The 17,703-nt window shown below is 41.2% G+C and overlaps 1 protein-coding gene across 4 annotated transcripts in view; it reads left to right on the forward strand.

Annotated features, from left to right (window-relative positions):
• Positions 1-17,703, forward strand: part of CFAP61 (cilia and flagella associated protein 61) — a 277,436-nt gene that overhangs the window by 103,118 nt on the left and 156,615 nt on the right. For 2 of the 4 annotated variants that reach the window (XM_026002334.2, XM_072736508.1), the window contains exon 14: positions 12,838-12,964. The exons of the other annotated variants lie outside the window; for them this stretch is intronic. In XM_026002334.2, the coding sequence (XP_025858119.1) occupies positions 12,838-12,964 (127 nt within the window). The remainder of the gene's footprint in view (positions 1-12,837; positions 12,965-17,703) is intronic. 4 annotated transcript variants of the gene reach the window in all.

The raw sequence follows: 17,703 nt of genomic DNA on the forward strand, positions 1-17,703 counted from the left end.
TCTGGTAACCATATGTTTGTTCTCTGTAGTTAAGAGTCTATTTCTTGGTTTGTTTCTCTCTCTCTCTTTTTTTCTTTGATCATTTGTTTTGTTTCCTAGATTCCACGTAAGTGAAATCATATGGTATTTGTCTTTCTCTGACTGATTGTTTTGCTTACAGTTATACTCTCTAGCTCCATCCATGTTGTTACACATGCAAGATTTCATTCTTTTTATGGCTATATAATACTCCATTGTATACTACATCTTTATTCATTCATCAATTGATGGGCACTTGGACTGCTTCCATAGTTTGGCTATTGCAAATAATGCTGCAGTAAACATTGGGGTGCATGTATCCCTTTGAATTAGTGTTTTTATATCTTTTGGGTAAATGCCCAGTAGTATAATTACTGGATTGTAAGGCAGTTTTATTTTATTTTTATTTTTTAAAAGATTTTATTTATTTATTCGTGAGTGACAGAGAGAGAGAGAGAGAGAGGCAGAGGGAGAAGCAGGCTCCATGCAAGGAGCCTGACCTGGGACTTGATCCCAGGTCTCCAGGATCACACCCCGGGCTGCAGGTGGTGCTAAACCGCTGCGCCACCGGGGCTGCCCTATTTTTATTTTTTTGAGGAAACTTCATACTGTTTTCCACAGTAGCTGCACCAGCTAGTATTCCCACCAGCAGTGTAAGGGGGTTTCCCTTTCTCCACATCCTTGCTAACACCTGTTGTTTCTTGTGTTATTGATTTTAGCTATTTAGATTTTTTCTTTAATTATTTATTCTAGGGACACCTGGGTGGCTCAGTGTTTGAGCATCTGCTTTTGGCTCAGGTCATGATCCTGGGGTCCTGGGATCAAGTCTTGCATTGGGCTCCCCACAGGGAGCCTACTTTTACCTCTATGTTTCTGCCTCTCTTTCTGTGTCTCTCATGAATAAATTGAAAAATCTTTTAAAAATTCTGTATTTTAACTAAATTATAAGCACAAAGAGCTTTTTTTAGAGAGGTCACACATTTAATGTTATACCTGGTACTTTTGCCTGTCAGGATTGCTAAGCTCCTACAGGGAATATGATCTCAAAAATTTCCTTCTTTCCTATGCTTTAAACATTTTTAATTGTTATTATTATTATTATTATTATTATTATTATTATTATTTTTTAGAGAGAGCAAGAGCACATGTGCACATATAAGCATGTGTGGGCATGCAAGTTGGGGGTGGGGAGGGGCAGAGGGAGAGAGAGAATTTTAAGTATTCTCCATGCTGAGTGTGGAGCCTGCTTGTAGGGCTCAGTCTCACAGCCCTGAGATCAAGACCTAAGCTGAAATCAAGAGTCAGACACTTAATGGACTGAGCCACCCAGGCACCCCATTCCTCTGCTCATTTTAAAAACCCCTGTACTCAGGGCACTTAGCTGACTTGGTCAGTAGAGCATGTGACTCTTGATCTTAGGATTGTGAGTTCAAGCCCTATGCTGGGCCTAGAGCTTGCTTTTAAAAACACAAAAAACTGAAAGCAACAAGGATATCCTTCAACAAGTGAATGTATAAAAACCCCTGCAAGGCCTTCAGGCAGCTAAGCTTGGTTGGATGAGAAGGAGGAAGCCTGCCTGAAGATGTTTCTACAAAATATGAAGGAAAGACAAACTCACACTCTTACCCCTAGGAGATATTTGTATTTTTAAAACATGATTGGTGTTAAAGGATGAGTTTGGAGGAATTTCATATCTTGAAAAATGCAGATCAGAAATGTGAGTATGGGAGTGACCTCCCCAAAATCCAGCTGTCATCTCTAAATAACCCCTGGCATCAGTTTTCCTAAGGTGATGCTGCCTTTCCAGGGCTTCCCTTTTCTGCCCCTTCTTTCCCAGAATATTCTCTAAAAATTCCAGGATGTTTTCATTGTCACTTCTGTGCACTGATGCCTGCACCTCAGCTAGGAGTACAGGAGGGGTCTGGGGGCAGGACCGATGTCCCTGTAGGCCCGGGCCTATACGGTGAAGCTCTGTGACACGTCCTTCTTATCTGTGACAGGCTCATTGGGCTTTTAGTATGTAAGGATTTAACAAGGGTTTGTTTGTCCCTGTTGTCGAGAAGACCATCCAGGGGTGGCTGGCAGCTCCACAAGGCTGGCACGGACATGTCATCTTGCACCCTCCACCCCCCTGCTAACCCCACAACACATTGCTTTCCCTCTCAGATTTACCTCAATTTACTTAAGGGGAACTCTTATTTCATATGCTGTTCAGTTCTACTTCACGCACGGTCCGTGGAACAGCAGCCTCTACATCCATGGAGAACTTGCTAAAATGCAAAATCGCAGCCCTGCCCCAGGCCTCCTGACTGTGTTTGCCTGGGAATCTGTGTTTGTTATCAAATGGTCCACTTGATTTTTATGTACGTTGAAGTTTGAGAAGTGCTGGAAGCACTTCCGTTTTTTATGAATACAGCTTTCCCTACTATCCCAAAGGAAATTGTTCCCATGAAACATCTATACTGAAATGGCCTACAGAGATTGAAGAGTATTCCCTGCTTTCTGAAAGCTCACGTTGCTGCCACTTCACTTTCTGGAAAGACCAACATTAGTATGATTATGGATCTCCTTGTAAAAGTAAAAATCTTCAGATTTCTTTCTGTCAGCAAAAATGAAGTGGTAGGACATGGAGGGGCCATGTATATCATTTGGTGGGAAAGGATAATGATTCTTCTTCTCCAAATACAGGTTTTCTGGAACCATGTAAGCCACAGCTACGTTAAACCCTTTGTTATCTGGTAATTTCTGGTTGTGTTGGGACATGAAGGCCTTATTTCATATTTGTCATAGACCCTTGGGCTAGATCTTACGGGAATATATGAACCATGGCAGGCGTGGGATTTTATCTACTTATACCAAGTGAAGATGACTTCTCGTATCTCTTCCCACCCAATCTTGTCCTTTCATACACACCCTGCCTTAACCTGAGTTTTCCTAAAACCATGTTTTCAGATTTCAAAATGCAGATAATCAGTGAGAATGCTTCCAGTCAGAAATTAAAGAAAACCCAACTCAAAATGGCTTCAAGCATAGGGCATTTATAGGCTCGTATAACTGGGAGGTCTGGAGACAGGCCGGACTTAGGGGTTTGAATCTTCAGGGTTTGGGTTTCGTTCCCTTTTCCACTCTGCTTTTCCTGGTGTCAGCTTCAGCCTGCCGCTGGCTGCTGTCCCATTGGCAGGATGGCTGCGGCTGTTCTGGGCTGACATGTCTGCACCACTGCAGAGAGGGAGGGAGCTGGCTAAGGCCAGTGCTTTCTTTCCCAGAGGCCCCAGCATGCCTCCTTCATTCATCCAGTACATCATATTGACTGCATGGTGTGTGCCAGCCCTCATTCCAGGTGCTGGGCAAGCAGAAGCATCTCCAACAGACAAAAGTCCTTGCCCTCATGGGGCCTGCATTCTAGTTAGAGGAGAAAGACACAAAAGGGAAGAGATTAAATACATAGTGTGTAAGTGATGAGGGCAAATGCTCAGAATAAAGCAGATGAGGAAAAGATGATGTGCTGGGCTTTAGGGTATGGAGGGAAGTCCCCTGGGGAAGGAGGTGAGGGGGAAGTCACACAGGTCCTTGACACCTACTCTTTTTATACCTTGGTTTTAGAATATGTTGTGTTCTTCCATTTTTTGCTTCACTTCTCTTGACATTTGGGATGGATTGTTCTTGCTCTTAAGTTTGGTTACTTTAAATTTCATGACCTCATGTTCTGGTCTCCCACCCAATCTCATTCTTCTTCCCTTGGGAAATTATATTTGTGTCTCTCACCTGCCCTCTGGCCATGCTGGTAAGCCCTGGAACAAATCAGTCATTCAGTTGTTAGTGATACTTACCTCTCCTGTCAACAGATTCCATGCCAAGGTTCCCTGTCATTTCACTTCCGACTTCTAAAGTAAATATAATGTTTATGTTAACTTTCCTTATAAATGTATATACACTAAATACTTTTCACCTCTTTTTACTTTATATAGTGATTTCTAGAAAGTTTCCAAACTTAATGTAAGGTTAGAATATGGGATAAATGATTATTTTTCCTTTTGCTCATGCTTGCCTAAACTTTGCCTTCATACAGGCTTTTTCTTCCACTTGTTTATTTGTGAGTGGAGGACACATTTGGATGAACTCGCCACTCATTCCATCTTCCTGCCCTTCCAAATCATGTTTCTCTGAAGTTTGCCATTTTTAATTTGGGGGAATATGTTTCAAACTTATTGTACTGGGAATTCTTTTCTTTTTTAAGATTTTATTTATCTGAGACAGAGCGAGAATGAGAGTGAGAGAGAGAAAGCAATCGAGCTCAAGCACAAGCAGGAGGGAGGAGCAGAAGGAGAGAGACAACCAGACTCCCCACTCGGTAGAAAGTCCGATGCAGGGCTCCATCCCAGGACTCTGAGATCATGACCTGAGCCACCCAGAAATTGTTTTCTAAGAATAAACACGTACTAAGTTAAATCATACTACGAGTTGTCAACTTTGTTCATAAATGCAAATGCCTCTAGGTAGCTGGCTTTTAAATGACTCGTCCCCTCAGTGTTTTTCTTTTATTTGCTTCTCTGTCAGTGACTCGCTTGTGCCTGGTTGTCATTTCTTCTAGTGTGTTACTGTTATACCTATTTTGGGCCCATGGGTCATTGAGAGTGTGTTAGTGATAATGGACCTGGTGCTTTTTAAATCAGCCTCCTTGAATAGAACCTAAAAGAACATTTTATTTTGTTGTTATTGTTTTGCTTTGTTGGTTGGCTGGTTGAAACTGAAATATGGGTGACTGTCAAGTTGTTTCATGTTTCTGTTAACATAGATCACTCCTTTGGAATTGGGACAGACTCAGCTTTTTCTTCTTTCTATCATTTTGGTTTCATTTGCTGGCATCAAAAAGTTGTCCTATATCCTGCAAGGCTCTATCCATGTACACATATCCATGTAGGTGTCTAAAACCATTCATTCAATTAAGGCTTGAAAAATTAACTGTTAAATCCCTTTTCCTCTACTTTTATATATGATTTTCTATTTTGTTATGTGTACAGTCTCAGTACTGTAAATTCTGACCTTTGAGGTCAGAGTGTATAAAAATGGGACAAGAAGAAAAACTCATTGGCAAGCAGGTCCAGGGCTGCCAAACTTCCAAGCCCCAAGAAGGAACCAGTGGGCAGGGGCTTCACCATTTCTTCATGGAGAAGTGACATTTCCTGGGGGATCATGGGTTTGGGCATTTGAGTACATGAGACAGAAAGTGTAAGAGAGAGGTGATTTGGGAACTTGAAGGCCTATGGGGAAGGGTTAAGAAACATGATAGCCCCACATAGGAGCCCCAGGAAACTTGATGGAGGAAACCATAAGATTAGGTAAGGAGAATCCCTGCTGATCTGTCTCTCTGAATCAAAGTGGCTTTAGAACCATGCCTAAACTTTGGCAAAAGAATGGTTAAACTGTCCTGGTTATTGAATATAAGTTCACTTCTAGAAAAGTTGGGCAAGATGACATGCAGAACAGGTAGAGGGAGGTAGGCGTTCCCCTTCCCAGTTATATACCATGAGACAGTAGGAAGAGCCTAGCATAAAGGTGATCATGAAAAAATGAAGATCAGAAACTCTTTGTTCGAGACTTGTGAAGAGGTGAAAATAGGCCTACATTTAGATACCTCCAGTGGACCCACCATCTTTTGCAGCCCTGCTGGGCCTAATTTGGACTGGTAAATGCCAAAATAAACTGTGTCTTTTTGGATATCCATTGAGCCCATTAAAAGTTCATTCCATGGAAGGGCTTGATATCATTTTATAAACCTTCAATGAATTTTCTTTATCTTTAGATTTATCTGAAAATATGATAAGAAATAAAGATAGCTGCATGCTAATTCAGTCGTAAATACAATCTCCCTTTACAGTATGTGTATGTATGACATCCATATATATTTTATGATGATTTCATTTTAATTAAGGATCACACGTGTTGAGAATAAAACACTAAGCATCCTTACACCTTTGTTTTGAAGTTGTTTTATTTTTCGACAGTTTTCTATAACTGAGACACACAGGGTGAGTTCTCCATAACTCCTGGTCCATTTCTTTTTTTTTTTTTTTAAGATTTTATTGTTTTATTCATGAGAGACAGAGAGAGAGAGAGAGAGGGAGAGGCAGAAACACAGGCAGAGGGAGAAGCAGGCTCCATGCAGGTAGCCTCATATGGGACTCGATCCTGGGTCTCCAGGATCACTCCCTGGCTGAAGGCAGCGCTTAACCACTGAGCCACCTGGGCTGCCTATTCCTGGTCCATTTCTAAACTCATACATCATTTAAAACTTGAAAAAATTTCAGAATTATTTCTTGGAAGATGGTTCTAGAATCAACAGGTCAACTCCACAAGGGCTGGAATTGTGGCCTGTCTTGTTCCCCAATGGATTCCCAATACCCAGAATACACCACTCATGCAGCAGGTGTTTAATCAGTATTTGTGACTGACCATGAACCATTCTCAATAAAGCCACTTTAATAATTGATTTTTTAGGAATACATCTTGATCTTATGCATATTCATTTTTTTACTTTTTCTGGGTGCTTCTGTCAATTGCAGTATAAAAGCAAGTAGACCGTGTAACTATTGCCACATTTGTATTTCCTGTCTGCTGGCCATAGGTCCCCATCCTCTCATTCCAGATAAAGGCAAAACAAACAAGTTGCCATCCCTCACACCTGATGTATGAGCAATCATATACACACTGGCCACTTGCCTCAAAGCCCTGGGTGACAACTCACCTGCAGAGTAAACCTACATTTGACTTTTTGAGCTAAGCAAGAAACAATGGAAAAATTGCTCTCAGAGTCAAACACTAGGGAACAGAGAGCAGCCTTGCCGAAAAGAAATACAGGGTGAACCACATATGTAATTTTAAATATTCTGATAGCTCTATTAATTAAAAAATTTTAAACTGGGTAAAATTAATTGTAATATTATTTAGCCCCTATATCCAAAATATTATTGTTTCAACACGTTATTGCTATAAAAAGTATCAGTAAGAATACTTTACATTCTTTTTTTTTGTACCAAGTCTTTAGAATTCAGTGGGTATTTTACACATACAGCATGCCTCGATTCAGAGATGCCACCTTTCAACTGCCTAGTAGCACATGGGGCTTGAGGTTCCCATATCAGACAGCATAGCTTGAGAGTAGTGCACAAACATATTGCCCGTTCCTCCCCGTGAAAATCTGGAAACACATGAAGACCATGAGGTGCTCCTCTTTGGCAACATAAATAGTAGAGATGAAAGTTTCACAATGCAACACAAAATGGTTGTGCCCTCTAATCAACAACATATTTTCATGGACAAATTGGAGAAATTATGCTTGTTTTTTTTCTAATACTTGGCAGTAAAACACTGTGATATTCCATTGACTGTTATTGCAAACTGCTGTGGGTGAGGACGAGCCTTGGTCTTTCAGAGTGGATCATGATGTCGCCTTACCTCTGAGCCTTGCCAAAGAGAGGATGCCACATCCCAGAAAGCAAAGGATAGCATAATAGAGACATGGAGAAAATGTCACATGCCTGTTCACCCCCCTGGTTCCAAAACACTTTTGGTAACTGTTGTAGCACGGATCATAGACAGAAGCATGGGGGAAACTCTCTGGCCATGCAGGCTGCATAATTCATTAGATATTTATTGAGTTCCTCTCTGGTTCCAAAACATTTTCATCACCCCAAAGGATACCCTGTACCTATTAGCAGTCACCCCATCCTCTCCTTCCCCACAAGACTCTGGTGGCAGCAAATCTACTCTGTTTCTATAAATTTGCCTATTCTGGACATTTCCTATAAATGGAATTATATAATATGTGGCCTTTTAAAAAATATTATTTATTTATTTATTCATGAGAGACATACAGAGAGAGGCAGAGACACATGCAGAGGGCAAAGCAGGCTCCCTCTGGGGAGCCTGAAGAGAAGTTCCTTATAGATTTTGGATACTAACCCTTTAATCAGATATGTCATTTGCAAATATCTCCTCCCATTCTGTAGGCTGCCTTTTAGTTTTGTTGATTGTTTCCTTCACTTTGCAAGGATTGGTATTAAATCTTCTTTTAATGTTTGATAGAATTCACCAGTGAAGCTGTCTGGTCCACCAGACCAGGTTTGTTTAGAGGTTTTTTTTAAATTAGTGATTCAGTTTCCTTACTAGTAATCGGTCTGTTCAGATTTTCTATTTCTTCATTATTTGGTCTTGGAAGGGTGTATGTTTCTGGTAATTTATCCATTTCTTCTAGGTTGTCCAATTTGTTGGCATGTAATTATTCATAGTAGTCTCATGATTCTTTGCATCTCTGCAGTATCAGTTGTAACTTCTCCCCTTTCATTTATGATTTTACTTATTTGAGCCCTCTGTTTTTTTCCTGGTGAGTCTAGCTAAATGTTTTTCAGTTTTGTTTATCTCTTCAAAGAACCAGCTCATAGTTTCACTGATGTTTTCTATTGTCTTTTTTAGTCTCTATTTCATTTATTTCTGCTCTGATCTTTGTTATTTCCTTTCTTCTATTAACTTGTGGCTTCATTTGTTCTTCTTCTAGCTCCTTTAGGTGTAAATTAGATTGTTTAAATGAGATTTTTCTTGTTTCTTGAGTTAGGCTTGTATCACTATGAATTTCCTTTAAGAACTGCTTTTGCTGCATTCTATAGATATAAGTATGTTATATTTCCATTTTCATTTGTTTCAAGATATTTTTTGGTTTGTCCTTTGATTTATTTGTTGATTCATTGGTTATGCAGCAGCATGTTATTTTATTTAATCTCCATGTATTAGGATTTTCCCAGTTTTCTTCTTGTAATAACTTTCTTGTTTAATACCATTGTAGTTAGAAAGATGTTTGATATGGTTTCAATCTTCTTAAATTTCTCTAAATTTATTAATTTATTATGTGGCCTAACATTTAAACTATCCTGGAAAATGTTCCATGTGCAGTTGAGAAGAATGTCTATTCCCCTGCTTTTGGATCGAATGTTTTGTATATCTTTATATTAAGTCCATCTGGTCTAATAAGTCATTTAATGCTGATGTTTCCTTTTTAGTTTTCTGTCTGGATGATCTATCCATTGATGTAGTGGGGTACTAAAGTCCCCTCCTATTAATGTATTGCTATAAATTTCTCCCATTTAGGTGCTTCTATGTCAGGTGCATAAATATTTACAAATGCTATATATACTCTTGTTAGATTGATGCCTTTATCGTTATTTAATGCACTTCTTTGTCTTTTATTATAGTCTTTGCTCTAAAGCCTGTTTTGTCTAATATAGCTGTAGCTTTGCCTGATATAACCCCAGCTTTTTTTTTGGTTTCTATCTGCATGGGACATCATTTTCCATCCCTTCACTTTCAGTCTGTGTATGTTCTTACTTCCGAAGTCTTTTATAGACAAGATATAAAGGGACTCCTTTAAACTGAAAATAATGGGCACTAGTTATATATACATGTTTATAATATACATATATAATATAAAATAGTCTGTTTTAAGTTCATTGCATCTAAGTTTGAACACATTCTATTAAAGATTTTATTTATTTATTTATTTATCACACACACACACACACACACACACAGGGGGGCAGAGACACAGGCAGAGGAGAAACAGAATCCATGCAGGGAGCCTGACATGGGACTTGATCCCGGGTCTCCAGGATCAGGCCCTGGGCTGACAGCAAGCACTAAACCGCTGAGCCACCCAGGCTGCCCATGTTTTGTGTTTTTGATAACACATTTTACATCTTCTTATTTTGTATATCCCTTAACTAATCATTGAAGTTATAGTTATTTTTACTACTTTTGTTTTTTAACCTTCATACTAGCTTTGTAAGTGATTAATCCACTACCTTTGTTATATATCTACCTTTATCATTTTTACTTTCATATGTTTTCTTGTTACAAATAAGTACACTTTCTTATATTTCTTGTAAGGCCAGTTTAGTAGTGATGAACTTTAGCTTTTGCTTGTTGGGGAAACTTTTCATCTCTCAATTCTGAGTGATAGCCTTCTGGGCAGAGTCTTCTTGGTTGGAAGTATGTTCCTTTTAGCACTTTGCATGTATCCTGCCACTCCCTCCTGGCCTGTAAAGATTCTGCTGAAAAGTCTGCTGGTTTAGGGTGTATGTAGCAAGTTGTTTTTCTCCTACTGCTTTTAAGATTCCCTCTTTATCTTTAACTTTTGGCATTCTAATTATAGTGTATATTAGTGTGGATTTTTTAAAAAAATATTTATTTATTTATTTGAGAGAGAGAGAAAGACTGTGAGTGGGAGGAGGAGCAAAGGGAGAAGCAGACTCCCAACTGAGCAGGGAGCCCAATGTGGGGCTTGATCCCAGGACCCTGAGCCAAAAGCAGATGCTTATCCGACTGAGCTACCCAAGTACCCTAGTGTGGACTTTTTTGAGTTCATTTTATTTGGAATATCCCATGCTTCCTGGATCTGGATGTCTGTTTCCTTCCCCAGGTTAGGAAAGTTCTCAGCCATTGTTTCTTCAAATAAATTTTTTGCCCTGTTCCCTTTCTCTTCTTCTGGGACTTCTATAGAGTGAAAGTTATTCTGCTTGCTGTTATCTTATGGGTCCCTTAAGTTATCTTCAGTTTTTACATTTCTTTTTATCTTCATTGCTCTGTGTGGGTGAGTTTCACTGCCCTGTCTTCTGGATCACTGATTCTTTCTTCTGCTTCATCTAGTCTGCTGGTGAACCACTCTAGCATATTTTTCAGTTCAGTTATTCTTCAGTTCTGTGACTTCTGTTTGGTACTTTCTGTGTTATCTGTCTCTGTTGAAGTTCTCACTGTGGCTATTCATACTTCTTCCTAGTTGGTGAACATTTTTCACCATTACTTTGAGCTCTTAATCAGGCAAGTTAGGTGAACATTTTTCACCATTACTTTGAGCTCTTAATCAGGCAAGTTACTTATCTTCATTTCATTCAGAGTTTTTCTGAGGTTTTGTCTTGTTCTTTCATTTGAAACATATTCATGTTTACGTATTTTGCTTAACTCTTTCTGTGTTTGCTTCTATGTATTAGGCAAAATAGCTACCCCTCCCAGTCTTGAAGGAGTGACTTTGTGTAGAGGAGGAACCTATTGTTAAACCTTGCCCTAGCTTTTTGATTGTCTCTTGACCCTGTGTGGTTGTCTAAGCAGCCTGATTTATTCTTGATATGTCCCAGTTGTTGAAGGTGGGCCAAGGCTGTCAGTGTTCCAAACGGAGAATTTATTCAGTGATGACTTTCAGGCTGATTGGAAGCCAGACCCTCAAGTAGCAGCTTTTGAAGTATGCAAATATATATAGTTCTGTGGGACTTCAATAATCAATCCTGCTGGCCTCCAGATAATCTGGAAGTGTCTCTTGAGTGACATTTATAAAATTTGGGGCTTCAGATGAGGGTATAAGTTCTTTTCTGGGAGTTACTGGCAAGCTGCAGCAAGGCTAAGGGAGAGCACAAAGATAGCATCCCCTGGCCTCCTCTCTCTGAGAATACTCTCTAGCTGCTATATGTGTGGCAAACCTGAGGCTTACCCCTCAGGCTGGAGCTCCATGACAAATACCTAGGCCTTTTTCACAGAAAAACCAGTGTGTGTGTGTGTTTAAGTCCACTGTCAGTGCCACTGCCCTGGGGTGATAGCCTGCCAAGAACTGTCTCTGTGATGGTTACAGTTCCATTGGACCCAAGAGCACAAGCCTCCCTGGATACCAGAGCCAGGTGATCAAGAGAGACCTCTGTGTGGGCTGCCCATGCCTGAGAATTTTAGCAAGGCAGCAAAAAAGTGCAGGGCTGGGGTGTGCCTGCAGGCCTTAGTGGGCAGCAGGAGAGCACAGGGTCACATGTGCCTATTGGTTGTAGTGGGGTAGTGGAATAGCGCAGGGACTGTGTGTGCCTCCTGGCACTAGCAAAGTAAAGTGGGAGCATAAAAATGACACCTTCCAGGGCCTATGTTCCTTGAGAGAGTTCCAACAGGCTCCTTCCCCCTCCAGTAGATGCTTTAGGATTATAAATGAATCTCCTTTACATAGTGTAAGTACTTTTCAAACTGCTGCTTGTACACTGGGCCCCAAATGTGAGTGAGTATGCAGGCGAGCACTTCAAGAACAATATCTTTAGGTCTCTTCAGCCCTTCAGGTTTTGCAGGTATGTGCCCCAATGGTTTTCAAACACAGGTGTTTTAGGGGCTCATCTCTTTGGTGCAGGTCCCAACGGTTGAAGTATCTGATGTGGGGCACAAACTCTTCCCTCCTCAAGGAGAAGCTCCATATTGTGAGATCTCTCCCAATTGTGGGTCACTGTGCGGGCAATGGGTGGGGGAGGTTTTTGGCAAGACTGTGTCTCTGTCTCTCCAACCATTTTTAGGCGGTCCTTTATTGCTTGTTATGAAGGAGCCATTCAGCTGGTTTTGAGGTCTTTTTCAGAGGGAATTATTCCACATGTAGCTGTAGATTTTCTGTGTCCATGGGAAGAGATGAGTTCAGGATCTTTCTATGTCTCCATTTTAGATTGTCCCATCTTTCTGCACATGTCAAATTAAATGCACTTAGACTATAACTTTAACTTTATATTGTCTCTGGTTAATGAAAGTATCAGTGATTTTTACCTTGTTTGTACTGTTTTGCATATGTTTTACAAATTTTCTAGAATGAAATCAGTTACTTCTATAGTTAATCAAACCCTAGTATTATATAAACATACCTTACTGGATATTATTTTATGTATATGTGGTATTTTATAATTTTGTCTTCATTTGGCTGAGGGAACAGGGAGGAATACAAACTTTAGTACTTTAACCTAAAAAAAAGTCTCTCTCCTCATCCAGGTCTATTAACATAAGATTAGCCACTTTGTTGGATACTCCTGGTGTTGAAAACCTTGTTAGCACCCTCATGCTGAATAAAAGTATATTGGCGGATTTAAAGCAGTACAATGAGGCTCGCAGAGACCCTGTAAGTACTTGCTATCATCAGATGGCTTAGGGCAGTGGACCGCATTTGACCCTCCTGGATGGTGATTTTGTCTAGACTTTTTTGTTGAGCTGCTTACATCCTCAGGGAATGGGTAGGCGGTCAAACACCTATATGACAAGTGTTGGGTTCTCTTTTTAAGATGAGTAACTCTACTATACTTTTGTCCTGGCAGAAGGCAAGCTAGCAGTGGTCCTTACGTTAATAGTGCTTTTTTAAGGACCATGGCAGTTAACTTAACCAGACATGGAACAGTGTATGTCGTTTCAGAAATTTTGAGAAATTTTATCTTGAAAAAAGTTTTATTGAAATATAATCAATAAACAGCTGATAGATTTCCCTATTTGAATACACCATGTGATTAATGAGCACCTGTTTCAAATAACAGACAAACCCCAGCCTAGCTGAAGTCCCCCTCATGCTCCCATTCAGTTACAATCTCCCCAGGTTAATACCACCTTCGACTTCTAAGATCATAAATTAGTCATACCTGTTTTTGAACTTTATTTAAAAGGATCACATAGTATGTTTTCTGATATCAGGCTTTTTTTTTTTTTTCTCAGCACTATGTGAGATTCACCTATATTATGCTGTAAAGTATTTCATTGAATGAAGATACCACAATTTATTTTTTCTTTCTACTGTCATTTGGGGGAATTTCCAGTTATTGGCTCTTTTGAATAAGCACTGTAGTTAAATTTTAAAGTCACCAAAAGAGAGACACCACCTAAACACAGGGAAATATTTGGTATTTTATCAAGGTATCACATTAAAATAAAACTTCTCTCCAGCATGTGCTTTTTGTTTTGGTTTGTCTTGATCTTCTGGTTTTTCTATTTTTTTGCTCCTTCCCATACTGACCTATCAATACAGTATCATGTAGCATTAGTTCTCAAAATGTGGTTAGGGGTCTCTGAGACATAAATTTTCAGGGGAGGTCCATGAAGTAAAAACTATTTCCATAATAAGAACAAGAATAAGAAACAAAATTTCCATTTCCACTATATTGATACTCAGGCTGATGGTGCAAACACAATGGTGGGCAGAACCTTGAGAGCCTCAGTGTGGATCAGGGCAGTGGATGCCTGGATTTCATCAGTTTCTTCATTGCCATTCACTTATAATAACAATAGGACAAGAGAGCCTAGTGAAGATAGCGCTGCACTCTTTTTGTTAAAACAAAAAGAGCAGCACCACTAAATGCTGGGGAGGACATGGGGAAATAAGATCATTCATATGTTGCCAGTGGCAATGTAAAATGATACCATTACTCTGGAAGACATTTTGGTGATTTCTTAAAAAAACTGAATGCAACAATCATGTGACCTAGTAATTGCATTCCTGGCATTTATCCCAGAGAAATGAAGACTTGTACATGAATGTTCATAAGCAGTCAGAATCAGCCCAGATGGCCTTTAACAGGTGAATAGGCAGACTGTGGCACATCCATGCCATGGATAATACTTAACAATACAAAGGATCAAATTGTTGATTCATACATCAATTTGGATTTATTTGCAGGGAATTCTGTGAGTTGAGGGCTTGGTGGTGGTGGTGGTGGGGTTATTTGACATTTTTGAAGTACACAATTTTAGAAATGGAGAAGAGATTATTTGTTGCCAGAGGTTAAGGAGGAGAGGAGAGCAGAGAGTTGATGGATGTGGTTATTGTAAGGCAACCCAAGGGATCTTTGTGTTGGAACTATTAGTATCTTGACAGTGGTGGTGGATACATGAACCTATAAAGAGCTTAAAATTGTGTAGAACCTGATGCACATACACACAATCCCATCGATGTGCAGTCCCTGTTTATATTATACTAGAGTTTTGCAGAACATTACCATGACAGGATACTGGGCAACATGTATAAGGAATTTCTCTGGGGGCAAGGCAAGACGACGGAACAGCAGGGTCCCCAAGTCACCTGTCCCCACCAACTTACCTAGATAACTTTCAAATCATCCTGAAAACCTATGAATTTGGCCTGAGATTTAAAGAGAGAACAGCTGGAATGCTACACAGAAGAGTTTGCGCTAACAAGGTAGGAAGACGGAAAAAAAATAAATAAAAAAAGAATCCAGTGGGGGAGGTGCCCTCCCCCCCCTCACCTCCGCGAGGAGCCGGGCTAAGGCCCGGCTGCTAGAGCCTCCAGGACAGGAAAGCCCAGTCTCGGAGAAGCAGGAACTTTAAAAATCTTCCCGGATGGAAAGGTGCTCGCAGAGAACTCCGGCAGGATCCCAGGAGCGGCAGTGGAGCCTCCAGGTTCCCGGGGTCACTAATAGAGGAAGTGTGCCCTGGGGGAGAACGAGCCACACACCACAGGCTGAGCTCCCTAAAGGGCTGGAATGCACGCCCGGCAGGGCCTCGGGAGAAGCTCAGGTGGCGGCTCCAGGCAGAGGGGACTGCGCGGCCCCGGGAGCGTGAGTCCAGCGGCACAGGCCCTGGATCCCAGGGCGCCGGGGACACAGCCCAAGATCCTGCGCTGCCCCGGGACAGGCGGAGGACTCCTGCCACCAGGATCCCTGAGCTGTGCAGATCAGTGCCCTGCCCAGCTCCTGGAAGCATACAGGCCAGTGCGGACTGGGAGACTGTGGTAGTTAGTGCGGGAGCTGACTCCAGGGCTGGAGACCTGACCACCGCCAGTGTTGTCGTTCCTCCTGGTGTCACTCTGTGCCTGGGATGAAGCGGGACTGCCAGGGAACAGAGGCCTCAAGGGGTAAACAGCTCCACTGAGATGTGCACCTGGTGAGGAGGGGGTTGGCAGCTTCCCCAGGTGCACACACCTGAGAATCCGCACAGCAGTCCCCTCCCCAGAAGACCAGCTGGAAGGACAGGGGATGAGCAAGTTTTTGACCAGGCAGCGCTGGAATGCTCCAGGGGAAGTCGAGGGATTTACACTATATAGAACCAGAGGATACCCCTCCTTGGTTTGTTTTTGTTTTTTGTTCTTTGGGGTTTTTTTCCCTCTTTTTTTTTTCCTTCCTTTTTCCAGTACAACTTGTTTTTAGCCACTCTGCACTGAGCAAAATGACTAGAAAGAAGAACTCACCACAAAAGAGAGGATCAAAAACAGTACTCTCTCCCACAGAGTTACAGAATTTGGATTACAATTTGATGTCAGAAAGCCAATTCAGAAGCACAATTATAAAGCTACTGGTGGCTCTAGAAAAAAGCATAAAGGGACCAAGAGACTTCATGACAGCAGAATTTAGATCTAATCAGGCCAAAATTAAAAATCAATTAAATGAGATGCAATCCAAATTGGAGGGCCTAATGACAAGGGTTAATGAGGTAGAAGAAACAGTGAGTGACATAGAAGACAAGTTGATGGCAAGGAAGGAGGCTGAGGAAAAAAGAGAAAAACAAAAGATCATGAGGCAAGGTTAAGGGAAATAAAAGCCTCAGAAAGAAAAATCTACGTTTAATTGGGGTTCCAGAGGGTGCCGGAAGGGACAGAGGACCAGAAAGTGTATTAGAAAAAAATCATAGTTGAGAACTTCCCTAACTTGGGGAGGGAAACAGGCATTCAGATCCAGGAGATAGAGAGACCCCCCCCCCCCCCCCGCCCAAATCAAATAAAAATGTTCAACACCTGACATTTAATAGTGAAACTTGCAAATTCCAAAGATAAAGAGAAGATCCTTAAAGCAGCAAGAGACAAGAGATCCCTAACCTTTATGGGGAGAAGTATTAGGTTAACAGCAGACCTCTCCACAGAGACCTGATGGCCAGAAAGGGTCCTAAATGAGAAGAACATGCAGCCAAGAATACTCTATCCATCAAGGCTCCCATTCAGAATAAAGAGCTTCCAAGATAGGGAGAAACTGAAAGAATGAATAGAAATTTCACACAGGAAGACATAGACATGGCCAACAAGCACATGAGAAAATGCTCTGCATCAGGGAAATACAAATCAAAACCACATTGAGATACCACCTCACACCAGTGAGAATGGGGAAAATTAACAAGGCAGGAAACAACAAATGCTGGAGAGGATGCGGAGAAAGGGGAACCCTCTTGCACTGTTGGTGAAAATGTGAACTGGTGCAGCCACTCTGGAAAACTGTGTGGAGGTTCCTCAAAGAGTTAAAAATAGACCTGCCCTACGACCCAGCAATTGCACTGCTGGGGATTTACCCCAAAGATACAGATGCAGTGAAACACTGGGACACCTGCACCCCAATGTTTATAGCAGCAATGCCCGCAATAGCCAAACTGTGGAAGGAGCCTCGGTGTCCATTGAAAGTTGAATGGATAAAGAAGCTATGGTGGGGCAGCCCAGGTGGCTCATCGGTTTAGTGCCTGCCTTTGGCCCAGGGTCTGATCCTGGAGACCTGGGATCGAGTCCCACGTCAGGCTCCCTACATGGAGCCTGCTTCTCCCTCTGCCTGTGTCTCTGGCTCTCTCTCTCTGCACACCCCCCCCCACCTTGTGTCTCTCATGAATAAATAAATAAAATCTTTTAAAAGAAAAAGAAGCTGTGGTATATGTATACAATGAAATATTACTCAGCCATTAGAAATGGCAAATACCCACCATTTGCTTCAATGTGGATGGAACTGGAGGGTATTATGCTGAGTGAAGTAAGTCAATTGGAGAAGGACAAACATTATATGGTCTCATTCATTTGGGGAATATAAAAAAAATAGTGAAAGGGAATAAAAGGGAAAGGAGAGAAAATGAGTGGGAAATATCAGTGACAGAACATGAGAGACACCTAAC

Source organism: Vulpes vulpes, chromosome 14 (genome assembly GCF_048418805.1).
Source record: "Vulpes vulpes isolate BD-2025 chromosome 14, VulVul3, whole genome shotgun sequence".
In the NCBI taxonomy this organism is placed as follows: domain Eukaryota; kingdom Metazoa; phylum Chordata; class Mammalia; order Carnivora; family Canidae; genus Vulpes; species Vulpes vulpes.